The sequence below is a fragment of the Cervus canadensis genome, chromosome 31 (assembly GCF_019320065.1).
Source record: "Cervus canadensis isolate Bull #8, Minnesota chromosome 31, ASM1932006v1, whole genome shotgun sequence".
Taxonomy (NCBI): Eukaryota; Metazoa; Chordata; class Mammalia; order Artiodactyla; family Cervidae; genus Cervus; species Cervus canadensis.
Window position 1 is genome coordinate 22,454,901 of NC_057416.1, and position 15,520 is coordinate 22,470,420.

At 38.7% G+C, this 15,520-nt stretch overlaps 1 protein-coding gene across 1 annotated transcript in view; it reads left to right on the forward strand.

The window, feature by feature from the left end:
• LONRF1 (LON peptidase N-terminal domain and ring finger 1) overlaps positions 1-15,224 on the forward strand; it is a 45,020-nt gene extending 29,796 nt beyond the window's left edge. The window contains exons 7-12 of the mRNA XM_043454362.1: positions 745-859; positions 3,822-3,943; positions 6,351-6,509; positions 6,623-6,785; positions 11,326-11,478; positions 13,861-15,224. Coding sequence (XP_043310297.1) covers positions 745-859; positions 3,822-3,943; positions 6,351-6,509; positions 6,623-6,785; positions 11,326-11,478; positions 13,861-14,019 — 871 coding nt within the window. The 3' untranslated portion in view covers positions 14,020-15,224. The remainder of the gene's footprint in view (positions 1-744; positions 860-3,821; positions 3,944-6,350; positions 6,510-6,622; positions 6,786-11,325; positions 11,479-13,860) is intronic.
• Positions 15,225-15,520: the final 296 nt, after the last annotated feature.

Here is a 15,520-nt window from a genome sequence, read left to right on the forward strand (position 1 = left end):
TTGTAATTCTAAGACTGATAATTTGGAAAGAACATTTCCCATTTATATAAATTGTGGTGGAGGCAAGGGAAAAGTGTGTAAAGCACCTGGAACTGGCCACACCAGCTATTTCTGAGCCAAGTCTCTTGATTCTAACCCTTGGCTGCTTCATCTTGAGGTGAAGGGAACAGACCCTGATGATTTCTGAAGTACCTATACATCTAACAATACTGGGAACTCCCAAACTGTTGTGTTTTAGGAAATAACTAAAATGTAAGGAAAATTAGTTTTTCCATATTGTTTGAGTATCACATCTGATTTTGAGCATCAGTTTTCTTTAGGATTCAGTGGTAATATTCAGTGGATTATTTTGAATGAATTTCATATAGTAAGGCTTTTATAAGCTTTTTAAGAAAACCAGTTTTAAAGTGATGAGTGTATACAAAAACAAATGAATAAGTAATAATACAGAAGTACTGCCCATCTCAGTTTGGACCAGCCCCGTTTCAAGGCTTCAGTAGCCCCTGTGAGTGGTGGTTATATTAGTCGGTATAGTTCCAAGCAGGGTACCCCTGATGATGGTGAACTTTTAACCAGTTCAGGAGGCTGTACCTGGCATTTACCACTGCTCCTTCCCTCCTCTCCTGCCTGTCAAACTCTCCTTCCTCTTCTAAACAGAAGCTAGTGTTATGGTTACATTATTTGTTCAGTTTTTCCAGTGGACAGCTTATGGTGAAAACAAACATGTATTCCGGTTGATTTCAGGTTGTTTTTTGAGCCAGTGACAACCCCTTGTGGACATTCATTCTGTAAGAACTGTCTTGAGCGTTGTTTAGATCACACACCATATTGTCCTCTTTGCAAAGAAAGCTTAAAAGAGGTAAGCATTTGTGTATTTGTTTATTGCTCTTCAGTGTAGCAACATGGTTTGATTTCTATTTAGCCATAGAAATAATGATTATTAGGTTCAGAATAAATTACATTATACATACTCTTTACCCATCTGCTACTATTGGAGGAAGGTGAGTTTGGAGAGGGTGGGACAAAGCAGAGTCTGAAGACTGAATCCCCATACTTAATTTTTTAAACAGATGAGGTGTGATCAAGTACCTGGTCAGGAATATGTTGATTTTAATGACAGTACTGGGGAATCTCAACTGCCCTGCAGCCCACCCCCATTTTTAAAAGGTTGAATTTTAGGCCTCAGTCAATCCCTTTAACATCTGAACCAATTCTATCCAGCAGAACTTACTATATTGATGGAAATGCTCTGTATCTATGCTGTCCAATATGGTAGCTATTGGCCACATGTGTGGGAGGGACTACTTTTAATTAATTTACATTTAAGTAGGCACGTGTGAGTAGTGGCTCCCACATTGGACAGCGCAGTTGTAGAAAGTGGCAGCCTGGCAAGGAGCGGGAGGCACAGCTTCCCACACCCCTCCTTGTCTGGCAGGTGGTCTGCACTGATCACCTGCACTAGGAAAACAGCTGGATCTCAGGTGGGTCTCTTCTGTAACCAGTGGGAGGGCAGCACCCTCTTCAGTCCTGCTTGATGTCCTCAAAGGTGAGGCCAGAGCCTTAGAATTCTTGTTGCAGTGGTAGATTGATCCAAGAGAGTGATTCTGTCTCTAGATTTTAAGAAAAAAAGTGTCTTGCAAATACGATGTAAAAATTTGATGAAAATCATTTTGCTATTTTTATTTCCTATGTAAAAAGCATAGCTCTGTACATAGCATGTATATGTATTGTTACATTTCATACAACATAGCAACCCTATATGTAGTAGAACACAAAAAACAATGTTTACAGTTGGGAAACCTAAAATCTTTATTCTTAAAGAGTTTCACATTTCCAACTTTTAGAGTAGCTTATCTGAAAACAGAGTCTAAAACATGCTATCTTTCCTGGTTTTTCAGAGTTTTCAGATATGCTTATATACTTACTATGCTTTAAATTTAGAGTTATTGCACCTTGAATGTCTGAATTTCTAAGGAAAACAAGAGTTACGATGTTATTTAAAAACGTAACTAACATACTATTTAAAAACAACTTTATCCTTTGTCCTGACTTGAAGACACCATGTATAATTGGTAAAGTCTAAATATACATTTACACGGACAAATGGATATGCTCTAGTTTTCTGCTCTTCCTACTTATTTTGCTCATTTTTTCATCTGAATGCATTTCAAGATGTGATTTTTCATAGCAGCATACTAGTCCAATGATACAACATTGTTCTGTTTTGGAGCATTTAAGTTTTTTTTTTTTTTTTAAAGTATACTATGGTCAGTGTCTTTGACTCTTTCCTTAGGATAAATTCCTGGGAGAATTACTGAATCAAAGGCCATATATTTTAAGGCTCTTAAAACCAATTGCCAGATTGCCTAGGTCCCAAGTAATGTAGAAATTTAGATTCTTACCAGTAATGGAAGAGAGGCCATATTCCCAAATTTAATACATGAGTCTTAAGTTTTAAAACATCTTTATTAATTTGAAATTGCTTTTATATCTCTAATTTGATTAATTTTATAATAAACTCAAGTTATCTATGTATATGTATATATTATCTGCTCAAGAGTACATCTCTCCAGTCAATAGCCCAGTTGTTCTCAAGGTATGGTCCCCCAACCAGCAGCATCTATATCCCCTAGGAATTTGTTAGAAATACGGATTCACAGACCCTTCCCCAGAGCCACTAAATCAGAAACCCTGGTGAGGGCTCAGCAGTCTACATTTTTAACAAGCCACGGTTCATGCTCAAGTTTAAAAACCACAAGTATAAGCCATTTACCCACCATTCATATTTTCTACTCTGTACTTCATTAGATACTGACAAAACCCTTATTTTTGCTGGATCTAGAGGAAAAGCTGGTTTCTCTTTATCTTGTGGTTGTCTCACAAGAGTTTTCCTCATTACTTTTATTAAGCAAATTGGCATTGGACATATATATACATACACACAGATACATATATGTTTGTTCAGAATTGTGTGTACAGACTCTGAACTTGGTCCCTGGCCCTATGCAGTTGTTAGTTTAGTTGCAGAGATATAATATATCTCTGTCCAGCTAATATAGTGCAGGGTATGGTAGCTGCCTTCTATACATTAAAGGTTATTCCTAGGAGACAGAAAAATAATTAAGGAACACTTTATGCAAAAGGTAAAATTGCAGCCAGACCTTGAAGGATAGTCAGATGGCTTTTGGCAGTTGGAAGAGAAAGTAACACAAAAATGTATCAGGGTGTTAGCGTTCAGAGCATTATGGGAGTGGCACAAATGGACCACCTTACCCAGAGGGTGGCTCACATAGGAAAAGCAGCCTCTTGATAAGGGCATCCGTAGTCATCGTGGGATGACAACAGAAGAAAAATCTGAAAGAAAAGTTATCTGGAAACTCTGCCACTGAAATGGGGAACAAAAAAAGGGAGCAGCTTTGCTTTTCTTAAATAAGGCAAATGCATTATTTTTATTCCTTGTTTCTCAATTAGAATGCTAATTTCAGATACACATGCACTGTCAGAAGGAACTTACCTTTGGTGTGGGAGACAGCAGGAGCAGTGCTGACTGCTCTTAATGGTGTGTGATCATAGCAAGACAAGGGTCATCTTATGCAGAACTTGTTTCAGGTTGCAGACGTGTCTTGAATGCTCTTGAGCTAAGCTTCAGGCAGGTTTTCCAGTTTAGCATCATCCATTGTACTGTTCCCCCTCACTAATGAATTCAGAACTGACTGTATAAATATGTAATAAAGGCTTTACTATATCAGTTAAACTGTTTTACCTGTTTTGCACTGTAGGGGAAAAAAAGTGCTGGAATGTAAAATAATATTGTCTTTCAGTATCTAGCAGATAGGAGGTACTGTGTCACACAGCTGTTGGAAGATTTAATAGTGAAGTATCTGCCTGATGAGCTGTCTGAGAGAAAAAAAATATATGATGAAGAAACTGCTGAACTCTCACAGTAAGTTTCTTCTCATACAAATTAACATAATCAAATCAAACTACTACCCTTTGAAATAATGAGGAGAATCCTCCTCACAGCCAGCTGGGTTCTGTCTGGAGTTCACCCCAGTCTAGTCAGAGGCATATCGTAAACAAATATTGGTTAATTTCCCCTGTCTTCAACACTCAGAAGTGTTCAGGTTTATTTGGTAACTTCAGATGTTCTGTTTGGAGTGACTTCCTGACAGCTCTCCACACTGAAGCAGTCTTTTAGGTGGGGGTGGGGGGCTCCCCCAGGGACATCAGGCTGGTGGAGGTGGTTGCTGGGACCTGCGGCCCTCAACCATCAGTCCCCGCCCACCGGAGAAAGTAGAGGGTAAGTGGCCTGGATTGGCAGGGGGAGTAGCCAATCGTTTGCAAGGGGTGGGACCTTGAGACCTGAGACGGAAATTGGAAGGGGTGACTTAGGGGCTAAATTCTCAATGAAGATACTGACCGTTCATATACTCGACTTAGTATCAGGAAGGTGGAAAACCTGGTGTAACTTTGGGATTCCGTGGTACAGGGTACTACCGGGAGCACATAAAAAGCTGATCAGGGCTGGGTAATCTGGACCTGGTTTTGTTGCTCTCCGTGTTGCTTTCTCACGCTTTTCTTTTCTCTTCCTTCCATGACTTGACCTCTTCCACCCTTTTCTTCAGTCTCCAAGTTTCTTTACTGGGTTTCTAATTTCTTAACTCTTTTCTGTTCCTACTTTCTTTTAACTGGACACTGAAGACCAGAAGTGTAATTTTTACATGCTGTTTCTAGTTTTCTTTTTTAAATATAAACATTTTTTATCTCACTAAGAAAAAAGTAACTGTGCTTCACAGACTTTTTGTTTTTAGTATGTGTCCACCAAATGTCATCGAGTCGGTGGCCTTCAATATAAGAAAGGTTTCTATCTTTTCTTTATAGAAGTTGATAGTGGTTTGTCTTCTGATGGAACTGATATTTTATTGTGCCTTTGTTGATAGAAAATATTCTAATGTGTGGATTATACACCTTTTGGACCAACACTGCAAAAAGCTGGATACAAGAAAGTTTCAGATATGTTTTTGAAATACTTAAACACAATGCCAGGACCAGACCCCCCACAAAGAGTGGACTTTATGAATGACAGGAGTAGTGATGCAAGGGAAGCTGGGTGATGGAGAGAAGCCTCAGGAATCTTGCTGTGTACTAAATGGGCTGTTTTCTTAAGAGTAGCTCACTCTCTGGTGCTTACAAGTTTTGCTAATTAAAAGATATACTGGGTTGTGTTTTTCCTCCCCCGTTTTTATGTTCATAAGAGTTGTTAGTGTTGATAAAACACAGTTTTAAAAGTAGAGGAATTAGGACTTGTATATTAAACGTGTATTACATATAGACTTCACATTGTGGTCTTTTTGAAGAAAGAGTAGAAAATATTAGTTGGGGTTAGGGGAGGGAGAGCCATAATCTGTAACTCAAAGGTAATCACCACTGGCATTTTGGCATATATCCTTCCCAATTTTAATATATAGAAATACATTAGAAACAAAGATGGGATTATTTTACTCCTATTATTCAATACCTTCCTTTTCTCATTAATCTAAAGTCTAAATATAGTATCTCATTTTATGGTTACATCATAATTTATTTTCCTGGTTGCCTCTTTTTTGCTTCTAAGTTTTGGCTACTATACACGTTGAACATTCTTACAATACTTGCAGGAAAAAGTACACCTGTTGGTTCAAAGGATATGAATATTTTAAAAAATTTTTGATGTATATAGCCAAATTCTTCTTCGGTATGGTTGTACTGTTTCAAACTGCCCCCGTCAGCTGCCAGTTTTTCCCCTTACCCTTGCTAAAGGGTTTCTCTAGATTAATGAGAAACTGAGCGCTGCCTTTATCCTTCATATTTCCTGCCAATCTGGGAATTAAAATGCATCATTTTAATTATCTGGAAAAAAATTTATGCCATTGAATTACCTGCTTTTGTTAGTGAGAAAATACGTTAGTGACTAAAAATTTTTAAAGATGTGGTTTTTGTCCTTTGCAGGAGCTCACTTATTATTAAGAGTAAGAGTGTTTTATGGATAATAACTCTGTCATGTTACAAATATTTTAAACAGATTTTTAATATAAAATAGTTATAATCAATTGCTTTTGTTTTTCATAAAAGTACATAGCTCTGAGTGATAACTTTGTAAATTCAAATTTACTTGTAAGAGGATTACAAACAGTTTTAGGATTAATATTGTATCAACATAAGTTTAAATGAAGGGGATGCTGATTCTTATTCCTTCCAAGAATAAAAATTACCTGCTTTTAGAGTAAATTTTTGTTTTCTATTACTTACTGAAAATTTCGCTCATTTTTGTTGTATCTTCTGATATACAATAATGCAATTTTCTTCTTCAGCTTGACCAAGAATGTTCCAATATTTGTTTGCACTATGGCCTATCCCACTGTGCCTTGCCCTCTTCATGTATTTGAGCCAAGATACAGATTGATGATTCGAAGAAGTATACAGACTGGAACTAAACAGTTTGGGATGTGCGTCAGTGATACACAGAATAGGTATGCTTTTTGTCTAAATGTTTTTATTGATTCTTGAATAATCTGTGAATATTGCTGAGAACATGCGTGCTTGTGGCTTGAACTTTGGGTACTAACTGGAGTTTTTCTTTTAGTTTTGCAGATTATGGTTGTATGCTACAAATTAGAAATGTACATTTCTTGCCTGATGGAAGGTCTGTGGTCGATACCGTTGGAGGAAAGCGGTTTAGGGTTTTAAAAAGAGGAATGAAAGATGGATATTGCACTGCAGACATTGAATACCTGGAAGATATTAAGGTATTAAAACCTACCCTTTTTCAGCATTGGTGTACTCTGTCCTAGGCATTGTACAGGCCTGCAGTTTTCTAGGCACGTTAACCAGTTCTTCCTGTTAGAGACCCTCATCAGTACTTAGGCAAATTAGTTCCGTTACCTTTTTCTCGTTTTTTGTTTTTTTTTTTTTTAAACTTTTTATTTTATGATGGAGGATAGCTGATGAACAATGTTGTGACAGTTTCAGGTGGACCTTCATATCATCTTGCTCTTAATCACTGTGAGTTCCAAGAGAACTTGGGAGACCATAACCTAGACTTTGTTCATTTCTACTGCCTTGACACCCACCACCGTGCCTAGAATGTAGTCACATGTGTAGCTGAATGGTAGTTACTTAACAAAAGCAGGGTGTTGAATGGAACTTCCAATCTGACTTATGAAACCTGCTAATTCCTGCCCTTTTAAATTAATTGGTAGTCAAAGCTGATACAGTCAGCAGTAGATTGAACTTTGATGTAAAGGTAAACATGAAATCCTTGAATGGTTCTATATATATTAAGATATGCCTAAGATAACCTCAGTGATAACATACACACAAACTCTATAGACCATCACAGATACAGTACTGTCAGTATAATTATAGGTGATATCTTACCTGGGGAGGGTTAGTGTAATAATTTTCTTGAATAGGGTTAATGCTACCCTTTTGATATTTCTAGTACCCGCTTTAGCATCTGCAGTTAGTTTAGGTACCAGAAAAATGATTTGAGAGATTATAAGTATCAAATTAAAGGCAGTTTTCTTTGGAAGGGCATTAGAAAATTATAAAAATCAGAAAATCTTGTATTATCAGTTGTTCATTGGTCTGCTTGATCGTCCCAAGCAGCACTTACTGAGTGTTAGCATTGGGCATTTCTACAAACAGTAGCTCACTGAATTTTCAAAAGTCAGATAGCAGGTAAGGAAAGTAGGATTCAGGCCAAGACGATAATTTAAAGCCAGCTTTCTAGCTTCAAGTGCTGTGTTTTATCATTGCACTCTTGATAAGCTTCTCTGCTGATGAACTTCATTAAATCTGATACTGCCTATCCTATTTTATTATAAAGATGCTATGGGAAAACTTTGTGCAGTGAGCTAGAAGTATTGAGTTGGAATTTTGAGTTGATTGATATAGTCTGTGCCTTAGCATATTTGATTAATGGACTCATTTCCTAAAGGTGATATTCTTTGTAAAACTAATTTACATCTCCATATATTGTATTTGCTGACAAAATTCCTTGACCATATATGTATATGAAATACAAATATGACAGTATGATAGAATATTGAAAGTGTTAGGGATTTGATGTTTAGACAACTGAATTCTGTATGTTGTAGTTTTAGGAATGTCTAATAATTTTTCTTCATCTTAGTGCTTCATCTGTGTAATGATTTCTTGTTCATTCTGGGAAAGCTTCTCAAATTTGTTTTTTATATCAAGGGTATTTTTTCCCTTGGTGTTGTACTTCTGTTTTCTGTCTTTCAATAACATTTTAGATTCTGTTATTGCAAGGAAATTCCATAACTTTAAAACTTCTGCCAGCTTTTTAGCTCCTTTTTCTAACCAAACTCATGATTTTTATCATTCCTTGTTTACCAAAGTTCATGGTTTGACCCCTTGAATTTTATAAGGCTGGAAACTAGATACTTTTTTCTTTTGTAATAGTTTTAACAAGTAACATGTTTATTTTTTTAATCAAGATTTTAAAAATTGAAGTATAGTTGATTTACAGTGTTAATTTCTGAACAGTGAAGTGATTCATTTATACATAAAATATTAAAAAATGTAAATATTTTCCATTTTTATTATAGAATACTGAGCATAATTCTCTGTGCTATATAGTAGGACCTTGTTTATCCATTCTGTATATAAAAGCTTATATCTGCTAACCGCTGCTAACCTCTCCCTTCATCCCTCCACCGGTCCCCTCTCCCTTGGCAACGACTAGTGTATTCTCTGTATCCATGGTTCTGTTCCATAGGTTCATCTGTGTCATTTTGAATTCCACATGTAAGTGATATCATATGGTATCTGTCTTTCTCTTTCTGCCTTACTTCACTTTACGGTAGTTGCAGCCATGTTGCTACAAATGGCATTTTTAAGTTTTTTATGGCTGAGTAGTATTGTGTGTATGTACCACTTTTTTTAACTTTTCATTTGATTTTGGAGTATAGCCAATTAACAATATTGTGATAGTTTCAAGTGGACAGCAATGGGAATCAGCCATAGCTATATATACACCCATTTCCCCTCAAACGCCCTTCACATTCAGGCTGCCACACAATATTGAGTAGATTTCCCTGTGCTATACAGTAAGACCTTGTTGGTTATACATCAGCAGTGTTTACCACATCTTTATCCGTTCACTGTTTCTATGTCGTGGCTATTGTGAACAGTGCTGTTGTGAACATAGGGGTGTATGTATCTTTTTGAATTATAGTTTTATCAGGAGGTATGCCCAGAAGTAGGATTGCTGGATCATACGGTAATTCCATTTTTAGTTTTCTGAGAAACCTCCATACAGTTTGCCATAGTAGCGGTACCAACTTACGTTCCCACCTATAATGAAGGAGGGTTCCCTTTTATTTACAGACTTTTAATGATGGCCATTCTGGCCAGTGTGAGGTGGTACCTCATTGTAGTTTTGATTTGCATTTCTCTAATAATTAGCAGTGATGAGTGTCTTTTTATTTGTTGTCTTGGGAGACTGACTTAACACCTAGGGGAATGTTTTGCCTATGACCTCCTCTAGGAAATTTTATGGTGTCATGTCTTAGGTTTAAATCTTTAAGGCTTTTTGAGTTTATTTTTCTGTATGGTGAGAGGGTATGTGGCTGTCCAACTTTTCCAATACCCCTTGCTTCCTTTATCAAAGATTGTAGGTTTCTGGGTTTATTTCTGGGCTCTCCATTTCTATTCCATTGATCCATATGTCTGCTTTTGTACCAATACCCCTTCAGTGGCATTAAGCACATTCACATTGTTGTGAAAAAGCAGATGCTTTTTCATCTTTGGTTATTTTTTAACAACTTGAGATGAAAAATAAAAAGTTACATTCTTTTGTCTCTTGTGTACTATAGTCTTACCTTTATCAGGATGTTTTTTAGACTCTCATTGTTTTTATACTGAGTCATCCTTGAGATATGAAAGGCTGACTAAGGCAGTATTTGTTCAGATGCATTAATGTATGTGAAATATAGTGCTCTCTGGCACAGAGCAAGTGGGATAGGCGTGTGTGTTAAAGAGAGATGGATGAGTTAATGCTCAGTCTTCCCACCTGTGTTTTATGTGCCTAGTCTTTTGGATCTTAGGCTGGAGGCCAAAGCATTTAATTTTGTATTTGCAGTTTGATGAACCAGTAGTCCAAAGGGCATACAGAGGGGATGAAGGTAGGACTTTACAGCAGAATTTCATCATTACATAATGTATTCCCTATCGTTTGATATTCTGGCTTTATTATGCTAAGTTATTGCATCTTTTGTTTTGTTTTTTTGACCCAACTCCCTGGTAAAAGTTGTAATTACGCTTTTCCTCTGTTCTCTTCCTACTTTTGCTACAGCAGATCTGTACCTGAGACCTCCCCCAATCTTTCCTTTCATTGTAGCAACTGTATTCTTCTGCTTTTTTGTTCCACTGCTTTCAAAGGCCCTTGATCCATAGAGATGAGTTCCCAGTCCCTGTAGACCTTTATCTGAGAACTCACTCTCCATCTTACCCCTCCCAGCTTGGGGCTGTTAGTTGGGTTCTGCAGTGTTGTACTGCTAACTCAGCAAGGCCAGGTTAGCAGTGCTGGGAGGTCAGGCCTTGCTGTCTTTTTTTAGTCTGGCCTATTGGTACTGTGCGAGGCAGAAATGTATGGTGTGTGAGGTTTACAGTGTTCATAAGAATAATACTGACCATATGCCCAGAGAAAAAGATGGTCTGAAAGGATACATACACCCCAGTGTTCACTGCATCACTGTTTACAATAGCCAAGACATGGAAGCAGCTTAAATGCCCATCAACAGAGAAGTGGTACATATCTACAATGGAATATTATTTACTGAGTGAAGTCAGTCAGACAGAGGAGGAGAAGTATCATATGACATCCCTTGTATGTGGAATCTAAAAAGAAATGAGACGAATGAACTTCCGGTTTCCAGGGGCGGGGAAGAATGTGAGGGAAGAGATAGTTTGGGAGATTGAGATTGACATGTACGCTCTGGTTTATTTACAACGGGATAACCAACAAGGACCTCCTGGAGAGCACAGGGAACTCTACTCAATGTGATGTGGCAGCCTGGATGGGAGGGGAGTTTGGGGGAGAGTGGATATGTGTATACCTATGGCTGAGTCCCTTTGCTGGCCACCTGAAACTGTCACAACATTGTTAATCAGCTATAAACAAATGGAAAGTTTTAAAAAAATAACTCTAATCCAGCATTGGAACAGGTATTCCTTTTTAAATATTTTCCCGCCACTTCTATAACATTGGTAGTGTGGATGGGAAGACTAAATACAGACATCTTACTGTTGTATTTCTAGGTTGAGAATGAAGATGAAATAGAGAACCTCCGGCAGCTTCACGATTTGGTCTACTCTCAAGCCTGCAGCTGGTTTCAGAATTTAAGAGACAGATTTCGAAGCCAGATTCTTCAGCACTTTGGATCAATGCCTGGGCGGGAGGAGAACCTCCAGGTAGGATGACTTTGATACTGTTTCCAAAAGTTTCACTCTGTGTGTAAACCTAAATTGGAAGATTTTTAAGTTTCTTCATCTTATTCAACATTTCCTTTGTCTTGTCGTTAGAATCATGACCGTGTATTTCTAGCACAGTGGTACCCACTGCATCTTATATAGGAAGAGAAAGGAAACAGGTGTGAGCTGAGATGTCTGTTAGGAGTGAGTGTCAGAGAAGGAGAAAGCCCCTATAGTGAGGATTTTTCAGAAGGAGGGATATGGAATCAAATGTGGGACATGGGAGGTCGGATCAAGATCCCACAGACACATCAAACTTACAGCTACATATGGAACAATTCTTACAGAACACGTACTGAATGCTGGCAGAAAGACTTCCAAGAGGCAAACAAATCCTCATATAACCAGGCAGGAAAGAAAAAAAAAAAAAGCGAAGGGAATTGGGATGGGACCTGCGGCCCTGGGAGGGAGTCGTGACGGAGGAACGGTTCCTGGGAGGTCCCTCAGTGGCAGGGAGACCAGCGGGGAAAAGAGGGCGCTTCGGAGGTCAGACCCTGCGAGGAGGACGGCGGTTGGCTGCCTGGGGAGAGCCTGAAGGGGCTGGGGTGTGGTGTCCCCTGCCGGGGGAGCACAGAAAGAAGCCTGGCTGCCAGAGAGGCAGGGCGCCCTCGCTGGGGAGCGCAGGACCACCACAGGAGCTTCTCTCAGGCAGTAGGGGCTGACTACACGAGCTCCGGGGGTGTTAGCTGCGACCGCTGTCCCGGACTCCGGAGGTGGCCGCACTCGCTGCCGCCGCCGAGGGTTTCCTGATTGGGCGCCAACCCCCGCCCTTCCAGAAGCATCCACGAGCCGCGTGCCTGCGCGCCCCCACTGAGGGGCGACGACCAGTCAGCCTGAGGAAAGAGGCAGCGGGCGTCCAAACCAAACAGTGCTCCAGCCAAAATCTATTAAACCCACACAAGCTGTGCAGGGGTGCTCCCACTTGTAAATAGCCATCTGAGACTACAGTGCCTAGTTGTTTCTCCTAAACCCAGAGTAAGAGAAATTGTAAGTAAAATGAAGACGCAGAGGAGGCACTCACAGTAAACAGATCCAAGCGAATTCCCTGAGAGAACAATGAAATAGAGGCCTCTTCAGTCTAGTAGACACCAGGTTCAGAAAGGAGGCAGTGAAAATAATTGAAGGAATTAAGAAGGGCTATCAACATAAATGCAGATTGTTCTAGAAAGTAACTAGAAACTATAAAGAGCTGAGAAAAATTAGAAAACTCATTTGCTGAGATGAAAGCTAAGCTGAAGGCAATGAATAGCAGAATGAATCATGAAGTGAGAATAAGAAAAGAATAAGTGTTCTGGAAGACAGAATAATGGAAATTACCCAAACAAAACAGCAGACAGGAAACCAAATGAAAAAAAAAAAGCAATATAAGATACCTATGGGATAAAATTAAGTGGGGATTTCAGGCGGGAATGAAAGAGAAAAGGGGATCAAAAATGTATTTGAAGAAATTATGACTGAAAACTTTCCAAATCTAAAGAAGGAAACACATCTCCAGGTACAGGAAGCACAGAGGATCCCAAACAAACCTACACCAAGACATGTTATAATTAAAATGGCAAAAGTGTAAGGATTCTAAAGGTAACAAGAGGAAACAGTTTATTACAGGGGACGCCCCCCCCCCCCCCTCCATTTGGCTATCAACTGATATCTCTACAGAAATACTGCAGGCCAGAAAGGAGTGGCGAGATACATTCGAAGCCCTGAAAGGAAGAACCTGCAAGGTTACTCAACCCAGTACTGGGTGTCCTACTGGATACTCGACCCAGTAAGATTATCATTTAGAATAGAATGAAAGACAATTTCTCAGGAAAGTAAAAAGAATACAGCAATTACTAAACCTATCCTAAAAGAAATAGTGAAAAGTCTTCTTTGAATAGACATCCAAAAAAAAAAAAAAAATTCATTCTCTTCAAGTGCACATAGCAGGGCACAGAACTAACCTCTTTCAACAAATAAGAGTATAGAAATCAGAAATCAACTACAAGAAAAGAAGTGAGAATGATTAAATAGAGACTGAACAGTATGCTACTAAAAAACCAATCGGTCAATGAGGAAATCAAAAGTACTACCTCACACAGGTCAGAATGGCCATCATTTAAAAAGGCCACAAATAACAAATGCTGGAGAGAGAGTGGAGAAAAGGGAATGTTGGTGGGAATGTAATAGTTGCTACAGCCACGATGGAAACCAGTAGGGAGATTTTATTTAGAGAATCTGACACTGTGAACTGCTCAATCCAGATTAGCTTGGTGGTGGTATGTTGCTGCTGGGCCTACATAACTACTTGTTTTGTTAACATTATAAAATGTGGGTTCTTCTTAGGCAATCCCTAATGGACCGGCCTGGTGTTGGTGGCTTCTTGCTGTCCTTCCTGTTGACCCCCGCTATCAGCTGTCGGTCTTGTCAATGAAGTCTTTGAAAGAACGGTTGACAAAGATACAGCATATACTGACTTATTTTTCCAGAGACCAATCTAAGTAACCAACTGCTTGGATCCTCCTCTAAAATTATCCTAATCTGGCTGGGGTGACGGCCAGGTTGTCCGCTGCCTTTGCACATCCAGTGCTGGTTTAAGAAATGTAAGGAAACTGTTCGTTTTTTGTTTTTTTCTTCAACCTCCTGAGTCATGTGGTTCTGCAAATGAATACCTTCAACTAGGATTTAGACCACTAAGAACTTGCACAGAAAAACACACACCGAATGTGTGTTAAACCTCTACATTGTGATGAAGTTGCACTATGTACCATACTCTAAATGAAATGAGAACTGTGTGTGTGTATGTGGGGTGGGTGTGTGCGTGTGTGTGTCTCTGCACGTGTGAGTAGTATGAGTGCATTTTCTCTGGCTTTAAAATTTTAAAAGAAAAAAAAAAAAAGCCATAGAGAGCAGTACTTGCCGAGGGTCATTTATTGCCCAAGTTTACAACAGTAGCGATACATAAGTTTTTGCAAATTGAATTTGCCTCAGATTTCTCTGTCCTAATGCTTACTTTGCACAAGTATTTAAGCTATGGTATCGAGTATCACTCTTTGTCGGAAATACCGCTCTTGCTGAACCGTCTTGACCATTGACTATGACACAGTTTCTTATTTATGTAAATACTTGCATCCCAACAGCCGACGGGCATCGGATGCAGAACCTAGAGCCAGTTTTCAGGAACAACTGCAAACCTGACTTGGTACTGTGCATCTATTCATAAAACACTTAAAACTGTGAAAATATGGTTTACACTTAACTGTACATAAAGGTAAATGGAGAACTCAGTTCAGTACCAGTTCGTTTGTACATTTTAGCGGGGGGGCGGGGGGGCTTTTCACATTAACTGCCCATCTGTGTAATTTATAGTTTGACATGATGTGTTTAAAAAAATTACATAGTATAAACCCATTAAGGATCTGAGGGAAGAGAAGAAGCTTAATGTAGAACTAAGCTTTTAAAGTATGTGTGTTTTTTTTTTTTAATCCTGGTCTTGGTGCAAATGTTAGTTATGCCTTATTCATATCACAGTTAGGTCACTATGCTGTGACATGGTCTGTATTCATGCTGCCCTAGATACTTTTGTAATTATTTGTTGCAGACTTGTGACTGTCCCTCTTAACTTTCTTTTATGTAAGTAATTTGTAAAAAGTTTCTTAAAAATTTTGCTTTTGCTTATTTAATTTTGAATAAAAGCTAAATTCATAATACTTTTTTCTTAATTATTAGGTCAATGTCCAAAAAAGAACATGAGTTTTCTTTACTGTTTTTGTGTTATGAGATGTAAATAATACAGCTTTCAAAATATTTTTGAAATACTTTTTTTTGGTCATCTTTTGACCAAACAGTGAAGTGTCTTAAGGAAGCTCTAGTCCCATCCTCTAAAACACATTTTGCAACCTCTTAAAAGATCTGTCCCTAGTTGCTATATTATGCAGGGAGCTCAACCTGGTGCTTTGTGACAATCTAGAGGGTGGGTCAGGGTGGGAGGGAGGTTCAAGAGGGA